Source organism: Phycomyces blakesleeanus (genome assembly GCF_001638985.1).
Source record: "Phycomyces blakesleeanus NRRL 1555(-) unplaced genomic scaffold PHYBLscaffold_37, whole genome shotgun sequence".
Taxonomy (NCBI): Eukaryota; Fungi; Mucoromycota; class Mucoromycetes; order Mucorales; family Phycomycetaceae; genus Phycomyces; species Phycomyces blakesleeanus.
Window position 1 is genome coordinate 331,343 of NW_017265167.1, and position 16,515 is coordinate 347,857.

The 16,515-nt window shown below is 34.4% G+C and overlaps 6 protein-coding genes across 6 annotated transcripts; 5 read left to right on the forward strand and 1 right to left on the reverse strand.

Moving 5' to 3' along the window:
* Positions 1 to 634: 634 nt before the first annotated feature.
* Positions 635 to 2,348, forward strand: PHYBLDRAFT_189365 (hypothetical protein). Its single transcript, XM_018439652.1, has 2 exons — positions 635 to 650; positions 1,416 to 2,348. The coding sequence occupies exon 2, from the start codon at positions 1,428 to 1,430 to the stop codon at positions 2,187 to 2,189; it is 762 nt and encodes a 253-aa protein (XP_018284373.1). The 5' UTR covers positions 635 to 650; positions 1,416 to 1,427; the 3' UTR covers positions 2,190 to 2,348.
* A 454-nt stretch (positions 2,349 to 2,802) lies between these two features.
* On the forward strand, positions 2,803 to 3,163 carry PHYBLDRAFT_103830 (hypothetical protein; the record flags this gene model as incomplete). Its single annotated transcript, XM_018427793.1, has 2 exons — positions 2,803 to 2,884; positions 3,030 to 3,163. Coding segments are annotated over 2 exons (216 nt in total), but the record flags the coding sequence as incomplete, so codon positions are not given.
* Positions 3,164 to 3,587: 424 nt separating this feature from the next.
* On the reverse strand, positions 3,588 to 5,747 carry PHYBLDRAFT_128641 (hypothetical protein). Its single transcript, XM_018429229.1, has 6 exons — positions 5,543 to 5,747; positions 4,959 to 5,404; positions 4,723 to 4,864; positions 4,328 to 4,636; positions 4,063 to 4,241; positions 3,588 to 3,996 (listed from the first exon to the last, which is right to left on the reverse strand). The coding sequence occupies exons 1-6, from the start codon at positions 5,701 to 5,703 to the stop codon at positions 3,905 to 3,907; spliced, it is 1,329 nt and encodes a 442-aa protein (XP_018284375.1). The 5' UTR covers positions 5,704 to 5,747; the 3' UTR covers positions 3,588 to 3,904.
* Positions 5,748 to 12,453: 6,706 nt separating this feature from the next.
* Positions 12,454 to 13,076, forward strand: PHYBLDRAFT_102763 (hypothetical protein; the record flags this gene model as incomplete). The annotated part of the gene is made up of 3 exons (XM_018427738.1): positions 12,454 to 12,561; positions 12,638 to 12,845; positions 13,000 to 13,076. Coding segments are annotated over 3 exons (393 nt in total), but the record flags the coding sequence as incomplete, so codon positions are not given.
* A 499-nt stretch (positions 13,077 to 13,575) lies between these two features.
* Positions 13,576 to 14,278, forward strand: PHYBLDRAFT_119310 (hypothetical protein; the record flags this gene model as incomplete). The annotated part of the gene is made up of 2 exons (XM_018428678.1): positions 13,576 to 13,866; positions 13,982 to 14,278. Coding segments are annotated over 2 exons (588 nt in total), but the record flags the coding sequence as incomplete, so codon positions are not given.
* A 1,418-nt stretch (positions 14,279 to 15,696) lies between these two features.
* PHYBLDRAFT_33934 (hypothetical protein) lies at positions 15,697 to 16,507 on the forward strand. Its single transcript, XM_018440021.1, has one exon. The coding sequence runs from the start codon at positions 15,795 to 15,797 to the stop codon at positions 16,404 to 16,406; it is 612 nt and encodes a 203-aa protein (XP_018284378.1). The 5' UTR covers positions 15,697 to 15,794; the 3' UTR covers positions 16,407 to 16,507.
* Positions 16,508 to 16,515: the final 8 nt, after the last annotated feature.

A 16,515-nucleotide genomic window follows, 5' to 3' on the forward strand; every position in this document is an offset into this window, starting at 1 on the left:
TGGATTGAATGTATTATTTGTAGGGCATTAGATCGACAAATGATCTTTAATGCTTTCTGCTCAAAATACCACAATATATTCCTTTACATACACGTTGGTCGCCTTTTTTTTCATTAAGAGTATATACATACAGTTCAATTAGTGTTAGTTTCAAAAGAGGCAAAAACATATTGTCCTTATTTCAAAGCAAATTAAAAAATGTTGAAACATATAGAGAATAAACATTATTGCTTACTCTACTAATTTTACTTCTAATTATGATATTACTATATGCCATTGCTGTTTGAACGGGTGTGATGAATAGTGAATATTTTGTGAATATACTAACAAGCAGTTGTTGCAAACTGGATTCTCAGTAAAAACAAATGTGTTACTATCAGTAAATTCAAGTATTACTATTTTTTCAATTGAGAAGCTTGTATCATTCCTTCTTCTTCCTTCTCACCTATTATTTGGTTTGGAGTAGTAGCTATACCAGGAATATAGCAAGGCAGTATATATATACATATATATGTATTTTAATTTCATTTTATATTGGTATCTGACGGCCTCTTTAGCGGACTTTAAATTTGGCCGAGCCGGGATTTGATGAGCAGAGGCATGCCAAGCAGGATTAGCTTCTTCCTTCCTTTCCTTCCCCACCATAAAGGGTAATTACAAGGTTTTTTTTGTTTTTGTTTATTATCACTTTGTTCAGGATTTCGATGCTCTCTCAAACCGATACGACACAATGGATGAATATGACAATAAGACGGATGAATGAAAAAAATCAAGAACATGTGATCAATGGATGGATATGGGTTATCTCTGGAAGAAAACAGCCAAAAAAAAACATGAATTCTATTGGAAACCAAGAACTCAAATAAACCCAAGCACAAGCAACAACAAGCCCAACAAACGACACAGTATCTCCAGTGTATTATACTAAGTAAAACGACATTACGCTATACGTCATTACTCGACATCATACAGAAATGAAATGATTAGTGTCTGTGCGTATGTGTAAGCAAAATCGACACCAAAAGGAGAAGAATAACAAGTATAAGGAAACACTCGAGTATACTTGTGCACCAGCTATAAGACACACTGTCATTCCCAGAAATTCACCAAAACGTGCAACAAACATCAACAAAAAGAAGCACTGGATATTTACATTGGGCCTAGTCTTGAGAGCATCAAATCCTGAAACAAATTTATCAGTGTTCAATCTTTACTATTCTTATTTGGTTTTGAAGGGGGGAGGTTGTTTTTTATTTTTGTGGATGTAATGATCACCTTGTTACATTTACGTCTTTGAAAAAAAAAGCTTCTTTCTCTTTTTACTTCCTCTTTTTTATTATTTTTATTTTTATTATTATTTTTTATAAAATATTTATGTTTATATCCATATTTACATGTACTTTATCTACCTATAGATTTGATTTAAAATGGGTCGCGTCATTCGTGCTCAAAGAAAAGGTGCCGGAAGCATCTTCAAGGCCCACACTGTCGGTCGCAAGGGTGCTGCCAAGTTGAGAGTTTTCGACTTTGCTGAGCGTCACGGTTACATCCGTGGTATCATCAAGGAGATCGTCCACGATCCCGGAAGAGGTGCCCCCCTTGCCAAGGTTGCTTTCCGTGACCCTTACAAGTACAAGCTCAGAACTGAGACCTTCATTGCCACCGAAGGCATGTACACCGGTCAGTTCATCTACTGCGGTAAGAAGGCCACCCTCAACGTCGGTAACGTCTTGCCCCTTGCCTCCGTCCCCGAAGGTACCATTGTCTGCAACGTCGAAGAGAAGGTTGGTGACCGTGGAGCTCTTGCCCGTACCTCTGGTAACTACGTGACCGTCATTGGCCACGGTGATGACGGTAAGACCCGCATCAGACTTCCCTCCGGTTCCAAGAAGATCGTTCCCTCCACCTCCCGTGCCGCTATCGGTATCGTTGCCGGTGGTGGACGTATCGACAAGCCCCTCTTGAAGGCCGGTCGTGCTTACCACAAGTACAGAGTCAAGCGTAACAGCTGGCCCAAGACCCGTGGTGTTGCCATGAACCCCGTTGACCATCCCCACGGTGGTGGTAACCATCAGCACATTGGTCACGCCTCTACTGTCGCTCGCGACTCCTCCGCTGGTCAGAAGGTCGGTCTTATTGCTGCCCGCCGTACTGGTCTCCTCCGCGGTACCAAGAAGATCAAGGATTAAACAATTTATTGATTATCATCTTGTTATTATCAAATAATAATAATATAAAAGAATCCATGTAAAATTCTGTCCATTATCTGTCCTGTTCTTCTTTCTGCTTTTTTTTGTAACCAATGTATATATATATGTGTGTGTGTGTACATATATATGCTTATATACAAAATCTAGAGTGCTATGGGTGTGTGTGTGGTTTGATCTAATGTAGATCGTGAGGTGTAGTGTAGGCTTCTTTTTATTTTAAAGAATAACAATAATTTTAATCTGTTTCAATTGTAGCATTTTACTTTCACTTTTACTATCTCTTTGAACTCTACAAGCATGCATTTGTGTTTGTGTTTGTGTAGTGTTTAATGTTTAAATGTGCGTGTGACGGTTTGTTTTACAGGGTTACAACAACAGCCAGGTATTCTCGGGATAGGAGTGTGTGTGTTATTTTTTCTTCTTTCTTTCTTTTAAAAAAAAAACTATATATATATATTCTTTATTTGTCATGGCATTCTCTCTTTTGACTCGCCTGAGTGTTGCTCAGATCGCCCGCTCCTCTGCTGTTAGTCGGCCAATGCAACGTGCTCTTTATTCAAGTGCATCCGAGACCAACCCTGAATTGGCAGATCTCAATGAGGGAGAACGTCACATCTACACCAAGCTCACCGAAACTCTTTCCCCTCACAAGTTGAGAGTTGCTGATGTTTCAGGTAAGGCATTTATGTGTATTTTCTTTTAAAGATAAAATAAAATAAAGCTATATTTGATATAACTTGATTGAATTAACCAACTTTTAATATATTAAATATATTAAATTACTTTAATAATAATTTTTATAATTTAAATTCTCAAAAGGTGGTTGTGGATCTATGTACGCTATTGACATTGCCTCCAAAGCGTTTGAGGGCACCAGCATGGTGAAACAGCATCGCATGGTAAATGAAATCTTGAAGCAGGAAATCAAGGGAATGCACGGACTGCAGGTAAAAATTTAGAAAAATTTATTAAGGGGGTTGTTATTACCAATAATTAGCCAAATTATATATACTTTTTCTCGATGTATCTTTTACTATTGTATATACATATATGAATGTATATTGCATGACACTCATAATTTCTATTTTATTTTGACAGCTCAAGACATCTGCCAAATAAGTTTTAATTTATTTTTTATTTTATTTTTAAAGAAAGAATTATAAATTAGATTTAAAATTTAATTCAATTTAATTAAATTAAATTATATAATATACGAACAAAGCTCTTTTCTTTTCTCCTTATTATCCTTATTTCCCAGCCCTTTCTTTCTTGTATTTCATCTTTTTTTGTATTCTCTTAAAGAAACTCAATTCAACTAACACAGAAGAAAGAGAGGTAATGTTACTTTTGTGTATAGTGAGAGACACATCTATATATATATATATGTTTTTTTTTGTTATCTATATTTTAACAAGATCTTGAATGGATAAGATAATATATATTGGGAATTTTCTAAACAAATTGTAAAAAAAAATGATAATAAAAAAAATACAGACAAATAAACCAAAAGAGAAGAACTAGCAGTAGTAAAGTAGTAAGAGTAAGAGTAAGAGTAAAAAGTAGTAGTATACAGTAAAGAGTAACTACCGTGTAATGTAATGTAGTGTGGTGTAGTATAGTGTAGCATGATGTATCGTGGTGTCATGTGTGATGTATAATGTGATGTAGTCTGGCTGTACTTCTTAAAATTAGCTCTAGTGGAATGTACTGTAAGCCATATTGTCGTCTTTGGGAGAAACCACTTCTCCTTCTTCCTGTGCCTCCAAAAGAGAATCGTCTTCTGCGACTAATAAACAAAAGTAAAAATTGAGTAAAAATGTCTTTTATACATACATATATAAAGAATACTTACTTTCTTCAGAGGGCATTGTTCGAGAAACTGGCTTATTGCGACGAATTACCAAACAACGAATGCCAAGATAACGACAGAAACCATTGATTACCAACGATGCCCACACCGCATAATATGAAACAGCAGAAACAAACAGAGTCCACACCATGTAATACTCCCAATCGGCAGATATCAGACGCCTATGATATATAGAAATATGTGATGTAAACATTTGAAATGTGAGTAAGAAATACATATATAATATATTACCCAATACAATACTTACATATTAATAAATGAAGGAGCATTGACCAAGAGAGACATGATCACCATGGGTGCCACTGAACCGGCTAATGAAGGGAAAGGTGACTTTGTGAGGTGGGAAAAGATGATGTTTGATGCCATGAGTCCAAAGAGAGTGCCGGCCATGAGGTTAAACAGGATAAGATGCTGGCCTTTGAAGATAATAGAGTCTGGTGATGTGAGCCAGGCATATTCAGCCAAGCAAAACAGGACAATTGGACCCAGTGAGGTGTAGAATACATGGATCCAGTTGAGTGACTTTTCTTTACAGGCACTGTACATTGTGTAAAGTCTATAAGAGAGAGAAATAGTTATTTAGTCAACGTAAATAAGACAACTAGATTAAAATTGAATATTACGATTGAAAGATGACTTTACACTACAGGACAATGGGTCAAAAAGAACAGAATGGTTGTCATCCAAACGAATACTTGGGCTCCTGTTGTGCCAGGATTCAATAAAGGAGTGATCCATGAAACCAATGAAATGTCTTCCAAAGGTAACTGCCAAATACCAGCACCTTTAAATAAAATAAAATAAAATAAAATAAAATAAAATAAGATAAAATCAGTACAGGAAATATACATATATTATATTATATGATATAATTTTACCATAGAAACCCGAGATAATAAAGGCAATACATGTCAAGATGATTCCTTCAGTTGGACCATTAACATAGCCGAGATATAGTACGCCTGTATAGTACTCTTCTGCGGTTGAAAGATAAAATCCTGCCATGGTTACTGCAAACAGAACTACGGTTAGTGGCGTATGGCCCGAGCCAATTGCAGCTGCGTGCAATAGAGAGATGTAGGTTGTGTTGAGGGCATCACAGCCGTGGTCAAACAGTTCTCCAAGTGGGCTGGATGTGCCTGTGCGTCTGGCCTGCTTTCCGTCGACATTATCAAAGGTCGAGTAGAGCCAGAGACCGGCAGCAAAACTAAAGTAGATCCAATTGGGTGCGTCTTCACTTGCACTCAGGCTTGGCACATAGATTGCTACCAAGATAACATTGAATATCATGAAAAATAAGCCGATAAGTGTAATAAGATTAGGACTATTGGCAATATAAATAAACAAAAAAATTAGTTGCTATTTCCTTTTTTAATACATATATACATTTAATTATAATTCTATAGACATCATAATACTCTATTTTTTTTAAAAAAAAATCTATTAAATGACAACAACATACGCTATCCACATGGGAAAGAGGGTAATGGCCCAATTCCAGTAGTGTACAAGAATGTACTTTGTGATGAATGACTTGTCGACTGCAGCATATTTGTAGTACTTTAGGTTTTCGAGCTGCTCTTGGCTGGGAAACTCCCCTCTTGCCATTGACTTGATGTTCATGCTTTTCTCTCTTTTTTGGGGGTTTTATTTTTGGAATAATTAACTGTAACTGAGAAAAAGTATAAAGTAAAGTATAAAAAAAATATATAAAAAAAAAAGGGAAAGAAGGAAGGAATAAAGGTGACGGGCTGTGACGCTTAAAAAGTCGGCACGAAGGTTCTTCCCACTAAAGTAATAAAAAAATAAAAATAAAAAGAAACCTATTTTGTCTCACTTGGAACTCTATTTTTTTTCTTTATTCTATTTAAAATAAAATAACTACAATTTAGTCCGTCATGGTAAAAGTTGTTTCCGTAGCCGGGACCTATTAAAACATGTATCTAAAAGAAAGTCGTTTTTATTGGTATTAGACTTATTAATGGTGTAAGAAACAGATATATGTCATTTTAAGATAGCCTATTAGAAGGTGTATATAGATGGTGCTCTTACTTAGAGGACAAGACTACCATTAGAGAATAAAGAAAGAAAGGATATCATTAAATCCAAAGTATACTTATTTATACATTTATATAGAAATTAGGCAAAATGTTCAATCGCTTTTCAGCCTGCAAAATTATAGTTGCTCTTTTCAAAAAATAAAAATAAAAAATAATTACCCAACAAAACCAAAAGTTTTCTTTCTTGTCCCTCTACCAAATACGAATATATAAACACCTTATTTTTCTCTATATCTATCTGTTACTGCGTAGTATATTTCTGCTCTTATTACTAAGATTTTCTTTATATCGTAATTACCACTGGTCGTTTTTTTTGGGTTGTAGAATTAACAAGATAATAATAATTTTAATGCGGAAGAGGGTAGTTAAGCCAAGAGATAAATTTGCCCTTTGTTTAATTTTAAATATATGATATATCTATATATTGATAATCTAATGAGTAACGAACAAAACAAAGAATATGCCATAGATACATCTTTTTCTATTTTCTTTGAGCCCCATATACACACCAACTTTATTCTTCTTTTAAACCCCAATCTGCGGTTTTACAAGCATTCACTCGTTTTTTTTTATATATACAAGTAGCCGGTGTTTGAAATTCCAAATTTCTAAACTTGCCATTAGTACAGTCGTTGGGGAAACCATAAAAAATAGGATTTAGGCGGAGGTTATAATCTTGGAAAAGAATAATATGTTTTAGAAGCACAAATAACTTTTCAAATATACGTATATATCCGTTAAAAAATATCATACAGAATTACATTTGACAATAATATAGAGAAAGTACGGTCTTGTAGCAATTTGAGTTATAAAAGATAACTCTTAAAAACAGAAAATTTTTATGGAGATAGAATTATTTCAAATTCAATTATACTAGGCGTTCACATAGTTGCGGTCGACCGGTTTTTTTTCCCAATTTTAGGCAAAAAATTTATTCCAAAAATGGGCAACAAATTTAAGTGCATCCCCAGCAAAAAACAGGGGATGCACTAAAAATCGCTCCTTTTATAGAATATTTAATCGACGACATCTTTTTAAGCTGACGAGACTTTGTCTACTTTTTTGCTAAAGTCTTAAAGCACTTAATTATTTACATCATCTGCATATTGCTCTTATTTTTTAGGCATCTCTGATAGAGCAAAGGTTGTTATTAAAAAATCAGTAAAGTTTATTTTTTGAAGCCTTTGAACTGACTATTATTACTGTTATTCATGTTTGTAAATAGATAGAAAAATAAAAGTTTATTAGGGGGTATTTTAGTAAAATACAAATATTATCTGAAACTAACCTCGAGTGACTCTTGTTTTCAATTTCAGAAGCTACTATAAACAGTAAAGAAAATTAAGGCGGTCGACCGTTAAAAATCGGTCGACCACAACTATGTGAACGCCTACTTTTATGTCCAATAATATATTTCGGAACTTGAACGTTTATGTAAAATCCTACTGACTACCCCCAAAGTAATGAATCCTGGGGAGCAAGTTCAAAAAAAAAAGGTTGAAACATTTTAACAACCCGATTCGTTAGTATTTTGTAATCTCCGCTTATTAGCCAGCTTAGTGTCGGACGTCTAACATGGTTCTAACCTGGTGCAACGAGCCAATTGAGCTTAGCATCTCAGCATCTTGGTTTAACATCTCGGTTTAGACAAAGATCTATATCAATAAAGACGTTCTATATTACGATATTGCTCGTTTTCTTTTGTGTGTGTGTGTGTGTGTGTATGCCTGATTACTTATTCTGGTATTATTAGTATAAATAATATTAAGCGTAGTAAATGATAGGTATATACTTAAGAGTATAAAGAACAAATGAAGTATATATATATGTGCTTATTAAGATAGGAATAATAATTTAAACGTGATTCATATGCTAACTTGTTTACATTTCTATTAGCAAAATTGTTACATATTCAGCTTTTTTTTCTTAGACTAACTCCATAAATTACATATAGAATCCTAAAAACAACAACATTATTCACTCTGAAAATAGCTCGCCAGTAATCAAATATATTAACATTGATTACATGGCTTAAGGCAAGCTCATCGCCTCATTAATTGATCCATTTATCCAAAGCCGTTTTACTGTTGATCATGACGACCATGTTCCATGATGATACTTATTGCATTATCTGAACCACTTCCGAGTTTCATTGTTAGTATTTAGTGATTTATTTTCTTGGTGTTAAGCTTATCGTCACTGATAATGACGAAGGCGAGCGTCCTGATTATGTGGTCGATACTTACAGATGTTACACGCATAAATTCACAGGTTGTGTTGGTGAATTTTCTTTCTTTCTTTTTTGTTATTTAAAAAAAAAGTGCTTGAATCACTGACACATCCCAGGCAGAGATTTTTTTTATCGCCTGGCAATGTTCGTTGCAGAACTCACAAACAGTGGCATAAGTTAAATGTTTACATTTTAAGCCATAGGTAGCAGGAGAGAGAAGAGCAAGAAAAAAAAACTAGAAAAAAAGAATAGATAAGGCACAGCTAACTCCTTTTATTTTATACAGGATCGACAATTACAAGTCTTACCTAACGATTGGAAAAAAAAAAGATGAAATGATGATCTTTTGGCTTTAACAGCTTATCTTAACAATCCTTACATGGTTGCTATGATTCATAAGATCATTACCCAAGGACGTATATATTGACTACTTGTTTTATACAAGTAGCATAGATGACTGAATGAGAGGTATGGGAGATTACAATAATTAGTTGGTTTGATTTGGATCAAAATGTGCTTAAAATATAGACAGAGAATTTATGTGCACCCGTTTTTTATTTATTTTTATTTTTGAAATATGAACTTGATTTCGATCTTGATTGGCTGCGATATTGATTGTTGGAAACGGTACTGTGTGTTTTTTGTTTCATTTTCATTAGTTTTGTTACTATGGAGCCGAAAGAGGAAAAATGCAACCCTATATACAACGGTTGTTGTCCCATATGAGACAAAATTTACAAGGGTATCTTACGATAGTCATAATGCTAATGGTAAGAAGTGAATGGAAATTAATCTTTTAAAGTAAAAATTATAAGCTTTTCTTTTTTTTTGTGTCTATCTTGCTATCTTATTTTTGATGCGTAAATCGTATGTCATTTACATGAGCTGTATATATAGTCTTACAGATGCTAATTCCAGTATGGAAGGTTTTAATAAACTGAAAAAAAAAATTACTTGTTTTCAGCCAATTCACAGATTGAATATTAAATCATATTATAATACAATATATTACTATGGTATTGATTTGAAACAAATCAATTAAGCAAGAAATCCAGATACAGATTATGATTTAAAAAGCACCGATTTAGAATTGACCATGTAGACTTTGATTTATATTTTGTAAAAAGAAAGAAAAATGATTTCTTTCCAGTATATTATACATATATTTATTTGTACTCTTGTAACTCCACGGCTGTAGATCTAACCTTGTAATTAAGTATTAAGCTTCTCACATACAAATATGTATATATAAATTATGATTTATGGTGTACAATTGGGGACTAATTATGGTATATTTGTATTATTTTATTTAGCTTTTGGAAATGTCCACATTAGAAAGATCAATTTCTAATTCGAATTTGAAAGAACCCGCTTTTTTTTTTATAAAAAAAAAAGAATAAAATATATATTATATTTATCACACAAAATTATACGCTTGACCAAAACAAGAATCTCAGCCTCTTTTTCTTACTTGATTTTGATGTTGTTTAAATTACACACATATAAATACAATTATATAATTATGTATGTGTGTTCAGGAATTGGTGGTGATCTTATAAACTAGCTAATTCTAAAGCCTTGTGAATCTTGGAATTATTATGTGTATTATTAATTCTTTAAAATCGTATCATGTACTCATTTGATCAAGAAGAAGAAGAAGAAGAAGAAAAAGATGGTCATTTTGAAAAATAATAATAATAAAAATATCGATCAAAAGCAATTGAATTATTTGAAATCGAAAAAAAATAACTCATTAATTAATCAATCTAATCAATTAAAATAAATGGCAATATTTAAATAAACTTTTTCTGTTTTTTTTCTTCTTTGCTTTCTTTCCTTCTTTCTTTATATCTACACTTCTTTAAATTCTTTGAATCTTCTGTATGATATTTCACCTATTTATTCATTTTAATTAATTGATTAATTGATTGATTTATATATATATATATATATTTTTAAAAAACAAAAAATAAAAGTATGTACCTTGTTTTCTTAAATAAATAAATAAATAAAATTTACTCTAATACAAATACGTGTGTTTGAATGATGAAATTTGAATCAGAAAATACAATATAAAATATAAAATATAAAATGGCGCTAAGGTGTCGGTACGTGGAGATAAAGTGTTGTTTGCCTACTCGATTTGGCAAGACAAGGTTTTTAGTGGACAGGAAAAAAAAAGAGGGTATCCTGGAGAAACACAGATAAATAGATAGTCAACTAGATAGAGAAAAAGAGACTATGTGTGTTTGTGTTTGTGAGAGATATATAGTTATTTCTTTTTACCTTTTTCTATATTCACTCTTTCTTTTCTTACTCTTACTCTTACTCTTACTCTTATTTTTACTCTTTGTTTCAAATTATAGTTTCAATACTATTTACATATACTACATATTCAAACAAAACAAAGCAAAAGTCTATTAAGATTGAAACCAGCCGAGAACATCATCTCTTATATTTTCCAGCCCCTCTTCTCAACCTCCTTATCTAAATTGATCCCCTTACAGCCACCATGGATAACACAACGTCATCGAACACCACCCATACTACACACTTTGATGGTGGACCAATGCCTGACGAAGTGCGCAACTCATACACACAGCAACAGCTGCCCGTTCGAAACCAGAGCTTGGCTTCCTTTAATCACTTGCCAAACCACACTCCCATTCAAAATAAACCCAAGGATACTAATAGCACTACTAGCACTAATACAATAACCCCTTCATCGCGAAGACTTTCGATTACCGCCTGGATGACCACTTCCAAGAGCTGCAGGTATTTCGGCACCCGCGACAGTCCTCCGTCCACAGACAAGACCACACATCCCCCACCTTCTTGTCCTTCTTCTTCTTTATTCTCTATTTCTTCTTCTCATTCTCCTGCTCCTACTCCTACTACTGCTTCTCTTGCTGCTCTAACCCCTCAGAAGCGTCATAACCATCATAACCATCAAAATCATCATAGTCATCATAAGCATAGCGATTTACCTACTCCTGCGTCTTGTCTTTGTTTAATGGACATCAAAGAACCGTTTCAATCCGGATCATCACCTTCTTCACTCGTCCCCACCAGATTCTCTATTTTGGGTATCACAAATTCTCACTCGCCAGAAAAACAAGACAAAGACGACGAAACCACAGGCAGCTCTAGTACAGACGCAATGTCTCCTATAGCTTGGAAACAACTTGGTAATAAAAATAATAAAAACGATCAATTATATTCCTCATTTATTCAACCTATCAACCAATCAACCAACCAATCAATCAATCGATCGATCGTTCATTCATTCGTTCATTTATTTATTTATTATTTTTCCAAAAAAAAATACAATAAAATACAATAAAATATATTATATTATATTATATTACATTAACAGATAAACGGATTCGATTGAGTAAATCGGAATCAAACCTAGTCTTGTCTTTTACAGGAGAAACGGATCACCAAACCTCATGTGAACCTGCTGAGAAGCAGACGACTGAGCTATCACAATCATGGAACGAACGCTCAAACTCCTTTTCGAAACTACGCAATGTATTCTTGCGTCTAAATTCGAGAAAACAGCCCAATCGACAGCCAACTCCACAAACTCGCGCTCAGGCTAATGCTGATGCTAATGCTCATACTCATACTCATACTCACACGCACACGCACACGCACACACCAAACAAAAAAGCGCATACACCACATACGCCACACACGCCACACATACCGCATACAGCAAAAGCATCATCCCCAACACAAAAGACAGGAACAGGAATAGAAACAGCAGCAGGAACAACAGCTTCCAATCAAGTTTATTCATCCCCAGCATCCACTTCAATATCTGGATCAGCAGAATCACCAGCACCAACATCAAGGCAATTAACAATACCAATACCTCAAGCATCAGCATCAGTGTCAACAATATCACCATCCATCTCTGTGTCTACACTCACATCTATGCTCTCCTTTGTGTCCACAGAGAAGCCTGCACAATCCTCAAACTCTACAAAACAACCATGTCTTTCCACAGTATATTATCCTCCAAAGAGGCCACAGATACAGCCGAAACAATCCTACACTGACGACCGAGTCTATCCAGCTCTGTTGTCTCATATAGCCCGAGAAATCTATCGAAGATTACAAACCGGTACACTTGTTAAAAATGGGATCGTTTATCACGATGTGTTTAGTGGAAAAGAAGCCACAGTAAGAGATTGATCTACTATATTCTTCTTTTGTTTTTTTATGATTATCGTAACTTATGATTCTTTTACTTTTTAAGGATTGTATGGCTGTAATTCTGAATCACAAGAACAGAAACCTTGCTCTATTGGTTGGTCGTGCCTTGGATAGCCAGGGTTTTATTAACGAAGTGAATTATGAACATCGGTTGAGAGACTCACCAGGGGCACTATATCGATTCCGAAGTCATCATGGATTACCAGTTGAGATGATTGATGAAGAACAGCGGATAAAAACCAAAGACGATGGTAAATTTCATTTTCTTTATTATTAAATATATATATATATATATATATAAGAAGATAGTAATAATATTAAAGATAAAGAAGTATGATTAAATTAAAATTAAAATTAAAATTAAAATTAAAATTAAAACTTTCTTTTTTTTTAAAAAAAAAATAGTCTTGATGGATACCAAACGAGTGAATGGTATCTTTACGGTCCTCACAGAATGTTACTCTCCCACATGCACCAGGGGCTCTCCTTGCTATAGTTACAGCTGTCCTCGAACAACAAGAAAGGTGAGATTGCGATGAACCAAAACAAGGCAACTACACCTGGTCATATAACACACATACATATATCTAACCTATCAAATCAACTTCTTTCAAATAAGAAGCCATCCCTTCGTAGATCAAGAAGTAATTCATTAACAAGAGAGGTAAACATATACCTATAAAGAAGATCAAAAGAATTACTTTGTTTTTATGATATTAACCATGTATATACTGTAGTCAACTAATCGATTGTGGCGCCATTCAATATCCAAACACATATTGGAAAGCATCTCTGCAGAAGAAAGAAAACGACAAGAATGTATATATGAATTAATTTACACCGAAAAGGACTTTGTCAAGGATCTAAAATACATTAAAAATGCAAGTAAACCCAAAATGATATACCAAAGAAAAAGAAGAAGCTAATGAAACAAAACGTATATATTATTTACGTGCTTATTTTTGTTTATATATTTAGTGCTGGATAACACCTCTGTTGACCAGCGATATAATTCCTGCTGAGAGACGTGAACGGTTTGTTCAACAGGTGTTTTGGAATCTACCAGACATCGAACAAGTCAATTCCTTGCTATGTGAATCACTATTGAACCGCCAACGGAAAAATCCTGTCATACATCGTATTGGAGACCTGATGCTTCACCATGTTTCGTTCTTTGCACCCTTTGTTGGATATGGCGCACACCAAGTCATTGGAAAATTTAGTTTTGAGTTGGAAAAGAAACGAAATCCTCGATTTGTTCAATTTGTCGAGGTTTGTCAAGTCTCAATTTATTTCAATTTGATGATCTACTTTACTTTCGTTTTCTTTTATATGTATTTATCTTATTCTTATCATTTTTGCTTATCTTTTCTTCTTTAAAAAAAAGAAAACCGAACGATTGCCGGCGTCACGCAGACTGGAACTCAATGGTTACTTGACTAAACCAACAGCAAGACTGGGAAGATACAATCTATTCTTTCGAGAGATTATGAAATGCACTGACAAAACCAATGAAGATGTGGTCCAATTGCCAAAAGTCATGGAAATCATACGAGGATATCTGTCGCAGATGAATAAGGAGATTGGCGAGACAGAAAATAGATTCAACCTACAACAAATGGAAGCCAGATTGTCATACAAATCTGCTACAGATATTGCGGTACGTCTTGTTATCCATATATAAAGCAATTCTTATTCTTTTGTTGTTGTTGTTGTTCCTGTAATATTTAACTTATTTTTCTTTTACCTTAGGATTTACAATTACTTGAACCAGAAAGACGCCTTATTATGAAGGGTCGGATGAAGCGAAAAAACAATAGTACATCAGATGCGTCTGATATACAAGTCTTCCTGCTGGACCACTATTTGGTATTTGCAAAAATCAAATATCATGATCATCTTGAATTCTACAAAGTTTTTCGAAAGGTAATATAAATATTAAAAGCCGATTCCACAACATTTCACTATACTAAGCAATACACACATATATACATATACTACAGCCAATTCCTTTGACAAGTTTATCATATCATGTACCACAAGAGACAAGAGCAAGAACATCTACTTATCGACTATCATACAGCAAATCGTCACCCACTACTGCCTTATCTACCTCTACTTCTACTGCTACCACTACTGCACTTTCAACTACTAACACTAATACCACTCCCTCTACTACTATCACTGCTGCTACCACCGCTGCTAATGCCTCTACCCCTAATACAGCTTATCCTTCTTCTAAATTTACATCAGCCTCAAGTACCACTGCCCGTCCTCCTGTCGCAAATAACGATTCCAAGGCTAAATGTCACCCAATTGCTTTCATTGACCTCAGAAACGGTACTCCAATAACCCTCTACACATCTACCGATTCTACTCGTTCCATTTGGCTTGAGAAACTTGATGAACACAAATATGGAAAATCAATTGTATTGACGGACCAAGATACATAATACATACACATTTTACAACACACATTCACTCATACATTCATTCGTTCATACATACATACATACATACATACATACATACATACATACATACATTTTTTTATTTGATTTTGATTTTGATTTTCTTTGTAGTGCACATTTCTTTCTTTCTTTTAAATATATATATATATATATAAATCCATTCACTAAATACACACTGAATGTCTCTATTCTGCTTATATCTTATGTATATTGTTTCTATTTATTTTTGTAAAGGAAGATATCCCAAGCCACCGTGATTATATTCTTGTCTTATATTCAAAATGTGAAGGAGCTTTGATATACATACATTTTTTTTATATATTGTTTTTTTGTAATTAATTTATATAATTTAAATGACACTAATTTTCTTGAACTGATCTGACTCATTGAATTTTTTTTCTTACTTTTATTTATTTATCTTGACAGATAGGTTTGTGATGCTTTATCTTTAGCCAACTCGAATTCTTATTGGATGAAAAGAAAAAAAATGGAGAGGCGAAGGAGAAGGAGGAGGAGAGGGAAATTCATCTCATACAAATGCACCCGCACCCGCACCAGCACAGATTTACGCACAATGCAATTCAATTCAAATTGTTATATACTTTATATAATTAAAATATAATACCGTTAGTATTAGACTTACTGTCACTACTATCACTACTACCACTACTATTTAAAACTTTTATTATTTACCAAAAAAGAAAAGAAAGAAAGAACAACTTATTTATCATGGCCGCACTTCCTACAATCGTCGTTCTCATCTCTGGTTCAGGTTCCAACCTTCAGGCACTTATTGATGCTACTCAGTCCGGTGCACTCAAAGCAAAGATCATAAACGTAATCTCAAACCGCAAGGCTGCATATGGACTCGAACGTGCTGCCCAGGCCGGAATCCCCACCCAGACGTTTTCCTTGAAACAGTTTCGGGATGCTGGCAAAACACGCGTAGATTTCGATATTCATGTGGCAACCGCAATCCAGGCCTTGAGACCCGATCTTGTGGTCTTGGCTGGTTGGATGCACATCCTGTCACCAGAATTCCTGTCACATTTCCCTGGCGAGAATGTGATCAACCTCCATCCTGCCTTACCTGGTCAATTCGACGGAGCTCATGCTATCGAACGTGCATTCGAGGCTTTTCAGCAAGGTAAAATCACCCACACCGGTGTGATGGTACACAAGGTGATTGCAGATGTGGATCGTGGTCAAGTTATCTTGCAGCGTGAGATACCTATTCTCAAGACAGACAAGCTTGAAGATCTTGAGGCAAGAATCCATTCAGTTGAGCATGAAATCATTGTAGAGGGTGCACAGGCATTTTTGAACGCATTACAAAAATAAATAAATAAAGAGAGAAAGAGAGAAATATAGAAAGCGCGTACGAAGGAGATATATATGTCCATTAAATACACTTCTTCTTCTTGTTTTTATTCTTCTTTTAATCCTCTCT

Excerpts from the sequence above, each read along its gene's own strand:
- PHYBLDRAFT_189365 (XM_018439652.1), top strand. The coding sequence starts at position 1,428 with ATGGGTCGCGTCATTCGTGCTCAAAGAAAAGGTGCCGGAAGCATCTTC.
- PHYBLDRAFT_128641 (XM_018429229.1), bottom strand. The coding sequence starts at position 5,703 with ATGAACATCAAGTCAATGGCAAGAGGGGAGTTTCCCAGCCAAGAGCAG. Across the intron at positions 4,637-4,722 it reads TTGACCCATTGTCCTGTAGT|ACTTTACACAATGTACAGTG; the intron begins GTAAAGTCATCT and ends TCTCTCTTATAG. Across the intron at positions 4,242-4,327 it reads GCTCCTTCATTTATTAATAT|GCGTCTGATATCTGCCGATT; the intron begins GTAAGTATTGTA and ends TATATATCATAG.
- PHYBLDRAFT_33934 (XM_018440021.1), top strand. The coding sequence starts at position 15,795 with ATGGCCGCACTTCCTACAATCGTCGTTCTCATCTCTGGTTCAGGTTCC.